Genomic DNA, 14729 nt, shown 5'->3' with positions numbered 1-14729 from the left:
AATTATACCATTAGGGAGTTATTTATTTGAATTACTCATAACCCTTTCCCCAAGATTTCCTTTTAAATTGAAAATATTCATGAGAGGGATGATTTATTAAGCTGTTTTAACATTACTACCTATTAGCAATTTTTCCCTCATGAAAAGAGGGACTCTGTAACATTCAATAAAATTTAGTAAAATTTCTTCAATGTGTATATGACCTCAAAGAACCTGATGGGATGGTACTAAAAAGAGATTGAATAAGGACAAATTTGCTTAAAATCATACATGTTTCCTAAAGTGCCAGAATTTGAAACCAGTTCTCCTGACTTCAGATCCAGCAATCTCTATACTACACTTTCTTCCCACCTTGTTCACTCACCAAAAGAAATGGTCATGGGGAGAATTCCTCAAGGAGAGATGGCATTGAGCAAAGCAGCAAAAGGGTAGATTTCTCATTTCCCCACCCCTTTACTAAGCACCTAGAGCCTTCAGATCAAGTAGAGTAAGTTCTTAGGGCTATGGGGCTGTTTTGACTTTTATCTGCAGCCCTGCACATAGTAGGCACTTAATACTTATTACTCTTAAGTCTCTCTTATTATGGAGTAAAGACAATAAACTGAATCATGCTGAGACAGCAATTATGACTATGCTACCACAATGATTTTTATTAGTCTGTAAAAATCTGGCTTCAGGGGCTGATTTTCAAACTCAGTTTCTACTTTGGTGGTATAAGCAGAGAATTAATTTAGAGATGAAAGGATTAAAACCAAATGACAGCCTTCCTACACAGGAAGAAAACTAGGGGCTTGAGATCCTTTGCCTTTTAAGGGATGGCTGAATCACAAAATATTCTAGAAAAGGGTACAATGGCCTCTGCCCCAAGCAATGAACCTGTATGACATCACAATTCAGAGGGGAAATCCCGGAGTTACCTTCATTCCAAGAGCTCAAAACAAATCTCGAAATACAACGGACCCCAAGAATTTCAAAGAAAGAGATAATATGGGACAAACAAGAAAAATTAGCATTGTGAATCTTTTGGTTGCATCTGGGAGAGAGACACACACAAAGAGAGAAAGACAGACAGACAGAAAGAAAGACAATCAAAACATCTCAGTCTCCTCCCAATTACATCTGTCTGGTCAACCCAAAGAACCTTTCCTTTTAAACTCACAATTTTCAGTTTCTAATCCCAGATAATCTAGTCTGTACACTTGGCAGGCGGGAAAGTGAAGATAAAGGAAAGAGAAATGGGTTCAGAAAACAAACACAACAATCTTCTAACACCTATGACCTTCCTTTAAATTCTTAAATAAATATTTCTCTAAGGGAATTGCCATTTCTGAAAAGTGCACAAATGGTCAGGTCTGTGTAAGAAATCTCTCGGGATTTGACTCCTCCCCCCTCTGAATGGAGTGTGAAAGAACATTTTTTTATCCTTTCTTGCTGCACACCAATACTATAAAGTCTATGTGCAGGCAAACATGTTGGCCTCTGCTTAAAATGAAACCAGCAAAATTTATTTTAAAATCTCTACTTGCCACTGAAAATGGATGACTTTTTGCTTCTTCACGTATGTTTGTAAATGGAGATTCCAATATGAGGGCATCTGGAGGAGTTTCTAAACAAGGGAAAGAAAAAGAAAATATGATCGTGCAATATTCCCTGGCAAGATGATGCCATTTTTAAGTAACTTTGCATCCCTGTCCAAAACTGTGCCAAAGGGATCTGAGAAAAGTTTTTTTTCCAGACAAAGCTCCAGAGAGCAAGTGCCCATCGCTCCAGCCTAGCCTTTGGACATTCTGCTGATGACTCCTTCCCACTGGAAAGATCCTCAGAGTTTATATCCAATCCAATCTCCTCATCAAAAAGGAAAGAGGGGAATCATTAATAAAATCAGTACGGAATTCAAACATGACCAGAGTGAGAAGCATATGACCTCAGACACGCCCTGAGCAAACCCAGAATTGTGCCTGTCCAGAACCCACCCCATTCCACTCTTATCAATCTGTGTCCCTGATCTGGAGGGCCCACGTTGTGCAGTTTCCAGGAACAAAGAGGCGATCCTCCTGTACTTTGCCCTAGTTAAGTTACAGCTGGAGAACTGTTCAATTCTGAGCCTCACATTTTAGGAAAGACACTGGTAAGAAAGAGGTAATCAGTAGGGAAAAGGCCCTAAAGGTCATACCATAAGAAGGAACCAGAGATGTTTTGTTGGGATAGGGAAAGTCTTAGGAGACAAGATAAGCCATCTCCCAAGTATCTCAAAGCTATCATGTATAAGAAGGATTAGATTTGTATTGTTTGGCTCCCAAGGGTAGAAAGCAAGGGGCTGAAGCTGCAAAGGCGCAGATTTCCAATGGCTGGGAGGAAAGCTTCCAAACCACAGAGCTATTCAAAGAAAGAGCCCAAGGAGAAGAGTCTCCTTCATTAAAGGTCTTCGGGCAAAGAATGAATGGTTGCTCATCAGTTAGGAGAAAGAATTACTTTTTGTTGCATAGCTCTAGTAGTTCAGAAATTTTTCCTTACTTTGATATCAAATTTGCCTGCAACCTTTTCTTTTTCATGCATGGCTGGGATAAGATGAGGCAGTACAGTGGTGCTGTGAATAGAGAGCTGGGCTCGGAGTCAGGAAGAGTTCCTATCAAGATTCAGACCCTTGCTATGTGATCCTGGACAGATCACCACCTCTCTCTGCCTCAGTTTCCTCAATTGTAAAGTGGGGATCATTACAACCCCCATCTTCCAAGGTTGCTGTAAGGATCAAATGAGACATTCGTAAAGTATAAAGTAGGACACTGCCTGGCTCATAGCATGTGCTAGACAAATATTTATGGACTTGACTTCCAACTCCTCTGCACAACTTCCCAACCCCAAAGTAAGTAGAGCAAGCAGGATGATCCATTTTATGAATGAAAGCACTGAAATGAAGGGAAGCAAAGTGTGTTATTTGTTCAAGGCACACAGACAAAAAAGTCAAAAGACTGATCCAGCTTATAACAATTGGGTCAAACTGATTCCAGAACTCAAAGTCATTTCTTGTGTCTTTAGACCATGCTCCAGCTGTTTTTTCAAAGTCATTATTTACAGATGAGGGGAAAGGGAGAGGAAGAGTCCAAGTACATCTGAGTTCCGATAATCACAATTATCTTAGAAAGTAAACACAAAGAGGTACAGGGGTAATACTTAGTATTAGCTGCCTTTGGCTACAGGAACATGCTGGGGAGTCTCTCCTTTAGAGCCAGAGGTGCTAACACTGAGGAGTTTGGGGGCTTTTTGTTTGTTTTTGTCTTAAAAAAATTCTCTAAGAGCTTTGAATAATTTGCATTTGTGCCATGGTAAGGTTTATGCCTTTGTTTAAGAAAGTGAAATTTCTACAAAGATAGATTTAGGCTTGGTGTAAAAGAAAAAATGTCCCAGTAATTAAAGCTATCAAGAAATGGAATCAGTTATCTTGAGATTTTATATATCATCTAAAAAAACTTAAAGAGAATACCCATAATAGATTGGGCAGAGGTAGGATCCAATTGGAACTTCAGATCCAATGAAAAAACACAACCACAATTCTATCTAAACGAAAGGTACCTACTTCACATTTAAGTTGAGGGGCTAGAAGGGAGAGGCTCAATAGCATGCAAACCTGAGGTATAAGAGAACATGTGAGACAGAAAGACCTAGTGATATCAAACCTTCTCCTGATGGAAAAGACTATTCAGTAGAAGCTATGGCATATAGAAAAATGATGGTGGTCATTAAATGCCTCATTAATGGACTCTTACCTCGTTCACATAAGCGCCTTACTAAATTGGTTGCAACTCTAGAAAGAAAAAAAGTAAGCAAATTAGTTACAAATAAAAGTTAATTCTTTTCTTTTTCCTAATCAAGACAAGAATGATTTAAGCCCCCAGCAGAATAAGCATATAGAACAGCTTCCAATGAAATGATAATCTACCTCTTTTTTGAGGATTTTTTTTAAAAGAGAGGTTACTATGATTTGACAGCTGGAGCCCTTTCAAGAAGAATGATGACCTATAAACTGAACATGGCCTTTTAGAAAGATACCAACTGTAGGAAGCCCTAGGCTTGTGTTTGCCAAGTTCTCTTCTTTACCGCCTTACCTTGGGAATGGATGAATACTTTTTGATGCTAATGGGTGAGCATTAGCATTAGCACCTCCTAAATGACCACTGTTTGCTTTCTACTACTGAACCATGTCCATAAAACCTCTCAGGATTTCAACTAACCTTTCCACTAGTAGACTTAGGAAAGCACATTGACCACTTCTCAGGAGAGACTACTTAGAACGTCATGACTGATTGCTTGCAAAGTGCCACTAAAATTGGCAAACTATCTGGAACCAGACAGCATGTGAAGTAAATATTTATCCTTATTTATGCTTAATGTATGCTTTCTAATTCAGACAATACATGCAGAGAGACCATTTTCCTTGTCTGCAGTTGCACCCAGACCACAATGGTTTCATCTTTGATGAAAAACTGGGAAGCCAAAGAAAATGTCCTTTTTGAATTAGGTTCCCCTTTTTTGAACAAATAAGCATAGCAGTCCCTTTTTGGATTTTCATTCTCCTCTAGATAGTATTTAAGCTTTTTCAAACATTCCCATTTCATAGCCTTCAGAAAGTAAGTTATGAAAAAGTGCAGTGTATCTCTCACATGCTGGCTAATGAAGGTAATAGGACTAGAGGGCTTGGTGCCATATAGAGTATCATACCTTGTAGCACTTTCCCCCATCAGCTGGAACATATTCACATATTTCATCCTTCTTGGGAATTGGAGGAATTGTTGGCTCCCATGGGAGTTATAATGAAATGGAAGGGGACAGAATAATATAGACCACTTCCCCTAAGGACCTAATCTTTCTGAAGAGTGCCTATTTGCTGCTCCAAGTACAACTTGTACACATCACAACACAAATTCATCAGTAGGAAGTCTTCTTTTCTGAGCTGTTCTCCCTAAACTTTGTCTGTCAATATCTAGTTTTTTTAACATATTGTCTCCCCCATTAAAATATGAGTCCCGGGACAGCTCGATGATGCAGTATATAAAGTACCAGCCCTGAAGTTAGGAGGACCTGAGTTCAAATCTGGCCTCAAACACTTAACACTTTCTGGCTGTGTGACTCTGGGCAAGTCACCTAATCCCAATTGCCTCAAGGGAAAAAAAAAGCGAGTCCCTTAAAGGGAGGAACTGTTCTTCCCTTTCTCTGTATTTCCCCAGCAGAATGTCTGTTAAATAGTAATAAGTGCTCAATAAATATTTTTTGATAGGGTGAATAGTAATGAGACCCTTAGTAGATCGGCGCATTGGACTTAAATGTAAGGAAGGCCTGAGTTCAAATGTAGCCCCAAACTGGCTCTGTTATCTAGGACATTTAACTTATATTTGCCTCAATTTACTCATTATTGAAGGAAGAATAAATAAAAGATGTTATCTGAGATGACAATCTATGAAGTATTTTACAAACTTTAAAGTGTTATATAAATCCTAGCTATTAAGAGGGAAAGGAACTAGAATTAGAGTTGGAGGAGTCCACCTTTCATTTATACTGTTTTACCAAACTGATCCTTTTCTACCTTCTGCTGCCAACTTATGTGTCTTACTGAAGTTTAAGAGATTCTTGTAAGCCTCCCAAGTTCCTATTTACATCATTTTATCTTTATACATTTAATTATTTTCTCTTTTTTCTTACACTCAGGAACAGCTCCCTTTGTAGGCCCAAATCCCTGACTCTTGCTACCCTCACCAAAACATAAAAGACTCAGTATTCTCTTTTCCTAAAAAATGTCTTTCTAATCTCTCCTATTTCTCTACTTAATGACTCACTTAATGAAGGTCTTTTAAAGTAGATTATTTCTCTAAAGTACTAAAATTTTTAACTGGGCTTTTATATACTAATCAACTTCCTAGATTAAAAGGGGAAAAGTCTAGAAGAATAAGGCAAGGATCTGTTATTTCTTCAATGTAGCAGGTTGCTGGTGTCAAAATTTCTTTTACCCAAAAAAGAGGAAATCCTTCTGAAACTTAGATGAGTTGCCTATGGTAGAAAGAAAACTTAAGGGATTCCATCCAGGGTCACACAGTGAGAAAGTGTCATAGTTTCATCATGAGTGAGAGTTGAACCTTGGTCTGCTAGATTTTCTAAGCCCAGCACTCTTATCAATTGCACCACTTTGTCTCTTAATTCTACATTATTTAATGATACAGTGAAAAATACCTAAGAATAAGCTTCAGAAATGTTCATGAAAAAAAAATAGAGCTTGAGCAATATATTGATTTGGAAAGGCTGATAATTAAAAGGTACTTACACCCACTCACCCCTTTTTCCCTTCAAAGATCAGGTGAATGGAAATCTTACCCAGTGCCCAGTGAATGGCCCCAAATATACACAGGATTGTAACCACTTCTTGCTTTTATCCAGTCAAACACATGTAGAGCATCATAGGTCATTCCCCCTTCTGTTGGAGTTCCTATTGAATCACCCCAACCTAAAAAAGAGAAGTCCAGAGAAAGAGCAAATAAAAGATCTCACAATTAAAACTATTCATCAAATAAAAATTATTTGCATGCCCAGAAAGAGATTATTTAATGGGTTGTCACAAAGGAAAAAGAGGTTTATTTTGAGTCACTGTTGAGAAAGCAACATGAGTAGAAACTCTACCAGCTTTTCAATGGGTTGCAGTTTTCAGTATAATGAAGAAAAAAACTAACAATGAGGATTCCCCAGCAGTAGAATGAATGAGCTCCCCTTTCCAGTTATCCTCCTGTCACTGAACCCAAGAAGAATATAGATGACCAGGGATGAAGGGATAAGCTGAATGATCTGAGTCCCTTCCGAATCTTGGTTTTAAGATTCTATGAGTTAGCTCATACCACAGCCACATATTAGTCTACCACATTATGCTGATACCACAGAATCAATACAGAGTGAAGGATAAAGTGATGAAAGCTGGCATAACAATTAAAACCTTAAAAGTGTTTTAAGGTTTACAAAGAACCTTACAACAAACATTCTCATTGTATCCTCATATAAACCAGTAAGTTAGTGTAGAAAGAGCCCAAGACTGGGAGGACCAGGAAACCTGAGTTCAAAATTCAGGTTCTCCAACTAATCAGATATTTATTTGGGCAAATGTTTTATAGCTTTCTAGACTACGGGTTCCTCATCTACACAATGAGAAATTCAGTTTAGGTGATCTCTGAAGTCCCTTTCCAGTGTAGCAAGCTGCAATTCTGTGAGCCTCCAAATAGCCTGAAATATTCATTCTTCAGTCGAACTTGTTTCCAAGCAAGTATGTGGATTTCTAAAGTCTGAAAGAATGCAGGCACTGGAAAGACTGCCTCATTACCCTCATGGTAATTTGTAATCACTAGCTCTACTGACCTAGTCCTCCCAGGGAAAGCTATGACCTCCTACCCACAAACCTCCTCAGAATGTCAACTCAAAATGATGGCTAACAGATTACTAACTGACTGGTAAATACCAGAGGAACTGATTCAACCAAAAAACCTCAATCATTCTCTTCTAATTCATTCTTTATCTGCTCTCCTCTTTTTCTTCTCTCTCTGCAATGAAACTTAATGGGGAAGAAAATGTCTATATATGTAACACACACACATAACACTGAATCTGAAGTGGTCATCTCAGGATTACCTGTAGTAATTGAAGACTGGCATAAGACAGATATGATTTCTGACATAATTTTGGTCTGTATTATCTTCACAGATTATTCGGTCAGTATTTTCAACTTCCTATCCTTGTGTGGCTTTCATGAAAACTGAATCAAAAATCTTGTAAATTTCTTTTAACATTGAAAGGGACCTCAGAGATGATGTTGTTAAACCCAATACTCAGAATAAGTCCCAACTAAAATCCTATCTTTTAGAGGCTTCTTAATTCTAAATCTTTCCCTCTGTTTATTATGTCCTATCCATCCTGTATAGCTTGCTTTGTATAATTGTTTACTTATTATCACCCCAATTAGATCCTTAAAAATGGGGAATGAATTTTGTCTCTTTTTGTATTCCCCAGAGTTTAGCACAGTGCCTTGCACATAGTATGTGCTTAGAAAATGTTTACGTATTGCCTGATTGATTGGGAAACAACTTGGCCAAGGTCACACTGGTAGTCAACAGCAGAATCAGAAGATGAGGCACATCATGCTGGCCTCCATGAATTGGACTATAAATTGGAATTTGTTTATTTTTGTTAGGTGAAGTTCTTTCTCAATTTCACCAAGCTTTTATTAGGCATGTGCAAGACCAGGTCCATTATTATGTCCAAGGAAAAATGTTCAGTGCTAGAGAAGACACAAAGATAAATGGGATTTTGGGTGCTTCTCTCGAGGATTCTACATTCTAATAGGAGAGATAACTCATAAACAACAGAATATACTAATACATAAGAACAATGAACAAGACATTCATTCCCAGCTTGGAAAGTAGGGGAGGGAATCAAGGATGGCTTCTTGGAGGAGCAATCATCTGAGCTGAGTCTTAAAGGATGAGTAGTAGTTTAACAGGAGATGGAAGTTGAAGTTTGAGGATTCAACTATTAGGAATCAAAAAGACAGAGGCAGGAAAACAAGAGTTATTTCTGAGTTAGGGAGCAGTCTAGGGAGGTATAAAGAGTATAGAAGGGGGTATTATATGAGATAATATAAGCTGAAGCTAGTTTGGAATTTGTTCTGTATGCAACTGGAACCACTGAAAGTTTTCTGTGCAGAGTTGTGGGAAGGGATGATGTAATCAAATCAGAGGATCAGAAAGATTATTCTGGCAATGGGGTATGAGGAAGGGTGGAATGGGGAGACAAGCTAGGAAAGTACTATTACAGTACTCTAGATCAATGGTTTTTTATTCTTTTATTCTCAGTGCAAATTATTGCAGATCTGACAATTTTTGTTTATGTGGGTCATATTTATAAACTAGATATGTTAGATTTTGATAGAGATGTTTATAGATATTAGATACAGATATTTATATATTAAAAATAAAAACCAATTTTTAATTTGTAGACCTTTTTAAAGAATTTCAGAGAACCTTCCCCTACCCCTCACCTCCCCAGCTCCTCCCCTGCCTCTCTGGACTACATTTTGAAAACCACTGCTCTAGGTGACAGGGAATTAAAAGAAAAGAGTGAATGTCAGAGAAATTTAAGATTTAGAATAAATATGTTAGCCACTTACTGAATGTTAAGGATGAAATAAAGATTGTAAGGATTGGTGACCAGGAGAATTATACTATTAACATAAGCAAAGGCAAGTTTCAAAATGAAGAATGAAGAGTTCAGTTCTAGCCATTTTCAATTTGAGATGCTTACAGGCTAGCCAGTTAGAAAGATTTAGTAGGGAATGGAAAATATAAGTCTGAATTTTGAGACTCATCTGCTTACTGGCTATAAATGAAGCCACAAGAGTCCAGGGGAATGCCAAAAAAGAGACTGAAGAGAGAAAACAGTCAAAGATGCAACAGATCAGAACAGTGAAGTGTAATCAATGATAAAGACAATAGTTGGAAAGATGGGGAGAGACTGGGAGAAGTGCTATGTCACAAAAATCAAGAGAAACCTTTTACAAGACAGTCAACCATTTCAATACCACAGACAACTCAAGGACAATGAGCAAGGACCAAAGGCAATGAAATCTGACGATCAAGGAGGTCAGATGATAACATATAATAGAACAATTTCAGTAGAAAAGTGATGGAGGAAACCAGATTGCAAGGAGCTGAGAGAGAACTGGATTGTTGCAAGCAGTGAATAGAGACAATTCCTTTGTTAAATTTGACAGTAACAGGGAAAAGTGAAATGGGTGGCCTAAGGGTCAAGAGAAGGTTGCTATTTTAGTTTGTTTGCAGTAGGATCCTGGAAGGGGTAGGGATGAAGGGCACAAGTGAACAGGAGCCCTTAATATTTATGGTACATACACTCCAATGTCTTTTCTAAGTCTGGCTTCCTTTTTTACTCTGAATCCTGGGCCAGTTGACTCAATGCTTCTCTCTAGATAGTTGCTGCCAAGGATAGCAGTAGAAGAAACTAAATGCTAATCATTTCACGTGAGCCTTTCTGGAATTCTTCCAACAATTAGTACAGGTACTGAATGCAACTCCCTACAGAGGTTGGGCGAACCTGTGCTAAAGAGAAGCATTAAAAGAAGTTTGTGGCCTTTCTACTGTGTCCCAGTGCCTCAGATATCCAGGCCTCCTGGAAAAGGAAGTTGCCATGATATATTAACAAAAGGAAAATTAAGGAGTTTTGTCTCAGTGAACTGAATTCCCTGATGTTGTGTTCTTAAAATATCTTTTCTTAGGCCATTCCCCTTATCTTTCTTCCCCCTTGTACCTCAAAAAGAAATCAATGACTGCTGTTTTTTGAGCAGCTTGGCAATGAGTCATCATCAAATGATTTTTTAAAAAAGGCATCACAAGGTTTAGAAGGAGCCAGTTTTGATGCATAAGCAAAAGCTACAGGACTTAGGACAGTAAAACCTGCTTCCCAGGCCTTCAGAGATTACAAAATGTCTACAATAGGGGTGAGAGTGAGTAGGTAGAAACTATAACAAAAAGATTTTTCCAGCCAATCTTCTGGGGAAGTGCCTAAAGTTTCAAAGTGAAAATCTACATAGCAGCAGTTCCTCATGATTGTTTTGTTTTGGTAGTTTTAAAAGACTTGCTTACTATAAAGTGCTGTGTCTTGCATTAAGAATCCATGGAAGTATGAGACATGGTCTCCCCTTCCCTAAAAGGGTTTCCAATATTAGTAGGGAGCCACACACTATTTGTAAAAAGACAATACAAGGCAGTATTTGATAGGTGCTGAATAAGTGGTATAATTAGTAAAGGCCACAAAAGTTCAGATAAGGGAAAGATCCCCAAATGTTAGAAATGGGCTCCTAAGATTGGGACCCCAGCTATGCTCAAAAGATCCTGATCATAGCCACATTTCAAGCTGTCACTGGTAGTGATGACAAGTTTCAAACTCTCTGTCTAGTCTTTTCCTCTCCATTATCCCTGTCACTATTAACTCACATTTGGATTCTCTACAACAGATGGCATCCCTGGGTCCTGTCTCTTTGCAATCCTATCGTATCTATCCTCTACCTTGCCAGATTAAGCTTTTAAAAGCCTTCCTTTCATCATGTTCCTTTCTAGTATAAAAGTTAAAATTGTTTCCTATTACAAGAATAATATACAAGTTACTTGATTTTTTTAAGACCTTTTAGAATCCAGCCTCCATCTTAATTACTGATTCATCCATCTAACTTTATTTTCCACTCTACTCAAACATACTCTTTAATTGTAATTAAATGATTCTCATTTGTCTCCCCAACTAGTTGGGGGGCGGAGAAGAAAATGTTTCATTGAGCAAATATTTTGCCACTCTGAACCCTTTACTCAGGAAGACTTGGAAAGTTAGCTAGTTTTCTTTTATCACACATTTCTTTGGACTCTTCCTTTCCCCTATCTGCTGGTAAAAGCATACAGCTAATGGAAAGTTCCTTTACTCAACCTTCTGTATTTTAAAAAGTAGTTGAATTACATATGGTTGTCTAAATTTATCCAGTCATCATCTCTTCAGTTTTCATTAATTTAAAATGCAATCCCTTTATAGAAAACAAAATAATATTTCCAAATTCAAATTCAGTATGAGCATATGGTAGGTGCTCAGTCAATACTGAAATCAGTGATTTAAGCTGGAAAGGGTGAAAGGAAGAAGATTCAAGGGAGAAGGAAGGGAAAGGAATGGTTAAAAAAAATATATTTTTAAAGAAATATAAACATCAGAGAAATCAGCCCATTGAGTCACAAAATACAATACTTTCCCCTTCATCAGTGTTTCAAAGCTGCTTTCTTACTCAATAAGCTTAGATATCTACGAGGAAACTGCTGAACTGCAGAAAGGCCAGGGACTTCCCTTTATAGCAACCTAGGCAGCATAGTGCATGATATATACATAATATGAAATTAATAAATATCTGATGACAGTTGAATCAAAATTTCAAGTTACCCAGGAAACAGATTTTTAACATAACAGCACACTATTATAATGAAACTCACAAGGAATTCCCCTTAATACACATCACTGGGGGCAATTCAGATATGCAAAACTGCCACATCAAAGCCTTCTCCTTCAGAAGTATACTGCTGACATGGCAAAGACAACAGATCACACATAATATCAATGAGAGATTTTAAATTGTTAAGAACTAGACAGAGGTTGGCTAGAAAAGTCTGTCCAGCCATACGTAATTTCATCTACTTTTTAAAATACTGAGAAGTTGAGAAAGAGAGCTCAATAGAGGAAGGGCCTTTCCTCCAGAATTTGTGTGTCTACCATGGGATAAAGAAAAGGAAGAGTTCAGGTGAAGTAAATGATAGGACAGGATCACCTAACTTTCTTTCCAGTTTTTCCTGAATAAAGGCTTCAGAGTGGAAATGTATTTATTCAATGAAATATTGTGAGTGACCATATCAAAATTCAAATGCAAGTACAAAAATATTTCAAACTATGAAAAAAAATTTTATTATCTCCTATTAAGAAGTATTTGTGTACCTTCCCTCCCATTTATTAAAGCAATTCATAAAGAACTGACTGTAGTTATGCCTCAATGAATTCCACTGAAGGAAGTGATTTCTTTGTACTAGTCTTTCCAATCAATTTTAGATTGAAAATCTTTTGAGAAAATGAAACTGGGGCCACTAGTCCAGAAGAAAGTTTTGCTTGAAGAGAAATGTTCAATCCCATTGAATAGATATTTATGAAGCTACTTGCTATGTACATGGGAAGCTGAGGATTAAGAGATGAGGGTTAAAAAAAAAAAAAAAAAAAAAAGGACACTGCCTTGTCCCAAAGGTCTTTGCAGTAATTTTCACAGACCAGTTTAAATTAGCCCATCAAGTTGTTTTCCAGTGTTGTTTTGCTTTTCCCGATTTCTCACTTAAAACAGTTGAATGAAATGTATTTCTGAAGTTTTTAGAAAGCATTTTCCTTATTTGTGCAATAAATGAGCAAGTGAAAGTTATCTGGGCATATATAAACATTTTAGTAGAAATAGAGAAAAGAGAAGCAGGTTTGTAAATTAGCAAAATTTTTGGGCATCAACTAAACTGCTTTATTAAAAAAAAGGAAGGAAAACACAGGAAAATGAGAGAGATTTCTTCAGAAAGAATACTCTCTTTCCCTAATTTTCCACTAATACAGTGGGATAAACTTCACTGAATGTGGAGGTGATTGAATGTCCTAAAGGGGATTCAACTCAGTGTTGTCTGCTGAGAAAGTATCAGAAAACAATGAGAAAAACCTACATGTACAAAAAAGTTTATAGTAAATTTATCTGTTGTAGTAATGAACTGAAAACTAAGTAATCAGTTTTGAAATGGGTGAACAAATTATGGCATAGTAATGTAATGGAATATTGTTATACCATAAGAAACAATGAAGGGACAGAGAAATCTAGTAAGACTAATATAATAAATACACACTGTATATATATATATATATATATATATATATATATATATATATATATATATACACACACACACACACACACACACACACATATATATAACATACTAAATATGTGATATTATATGTTAATATAATAATAATGTAATGTATAATATAATAAATATACAGTTATAGGAAGAATCAGGAAATCAATTTACATAATAACCACACTTCAAAGAAAAAGAGCTTTCAAAGATTTAAGAAATTTGAACAATGAGATGACCAACCATAATTGCAGATGATGAAGCATGAAGATGATCTACTTCCTAACAAAGACGTCTCAAGGTACAAAATGAGACATATAGTTCTAGATGTGGACAAAATATTTTTAATTACACAAATGTGTTACAGCAGGTTTTTCCTCCCTACCCCTTTGGGGGGGATGTTTAGAGGAAAAATAGGGGTTAGCAATAAATTGCACTGTCTCAAAACAAAAAATTTTTTTTTTTTAAATGGAGAAAAGGGTTATTGAACCATTTTAAAAGACATATAGAAACAAACAAAAGGAAGTTCAGAAGGAAAGAGATAAGTAGGACAGTCAGAATATTAACATTCTGAAAATTATTTTATATGCTTAAAAGAAAAAGTAAATTTTTTTTATGACATTCCACATTTCGTGTACAATTCTCTTTAGGTGCTCATTTTATCCATTTTGTTTTTTAATTTTAGGGAAAAAAATATCAAGTTTGGAAGAGGAAAATAAATTTCAGGGTTTCCCCCCATAAAAATAGTGTTTATTAAACATAAACATGCATGGATGTGTGTAGCCATTTAATTAACTTTATGGTCACTGCCAACAAGACAGTCACCTATTTGTTGTCTATGTGTAACAAAAAGCATCAGTAATGGAGAAGACAACTACATAGAAAACCAGGTCAGAAGAAAGGCAATTCAATTTCCCTTTCTGTCACTCTCACACAGTGAAAAGGATCTTAAAGAAGATTATAAAAGAAAATAATTGGATTTTTCAGTTCCTATCAAAGAGACTGTTTGATGAAAGCTTAAGGTTAAAGGAAGAGAGAAGAGGCCAATAGTAAGTTCTTCAAAGTCACTTCAGAATAAATCTCACCTCTGTAATCAAAGGTGACTACATGGTAACCAAGGGAACTCAGAACCTGCAAAGGGAAAAAAAAAAAACACATATTTTTGCAAAATAAACAAACATCTGTCTCACAAAGAGCTACCCTTTTTACTAAAAAGCTTAGCTTATGTTTCTG

General features: G+C 36.7%; 1 protein-coding gene across 7 annotated transcripts in view; it reads right to left on the bottom strand.

Annotated features, from left to right (window-relative positions):
- The window catches only part of ABHD12 (abhydrolase domain containing 12), a 124520-nt gene that overhangs the window by 7199 nt on the left and 102592 nt on the right, over positions 1-14729 (bottom strand). For all 7 annotated transcript variants that reach the window (XM_031951007.1, XM_012540099.3, XM_031951010.1 and 4 more), the window contains 4 exons: positions 14582-14627; positions 6361-6490; positions 3765-3802; positions 1527-1606 (listed from right to left, as the gene is read on the bottom strand). In XM_031951007.1, coding sequence (XP_031806867.1) covers positions 1527-1606; positions 3765-3802; positions 6361-6490; positions 14582-14627 — 294 coding nt within the window. The remainder of the gene's footprint in view (positions 1-1526; positions 1607-3764; positions 3803-6360; positions 6491-14581; positions 14628-14729) is intronic.

Source organism: Sarcophilus harrisii, chromosome 2 (genome assembly GCF_902635505.1).
Source record: "Sarcophilus harrisii chromosome 2, mSarHar1.11, whole genome shotgun sequence".
NCBI classification, from domain to species: domain Eukaryota; kingdom Metazoa; phylum Chordata; class Mammalia; order Dasyuromorphia; family Dasyuridae; genus Sarcophilus; species Sarcophilus harrisii.
The sequence above is the reverse complement of the archived record's forward strand: the minus strand, read 5'-3'. Positions and strand labels throughout refer to the sequence as shown.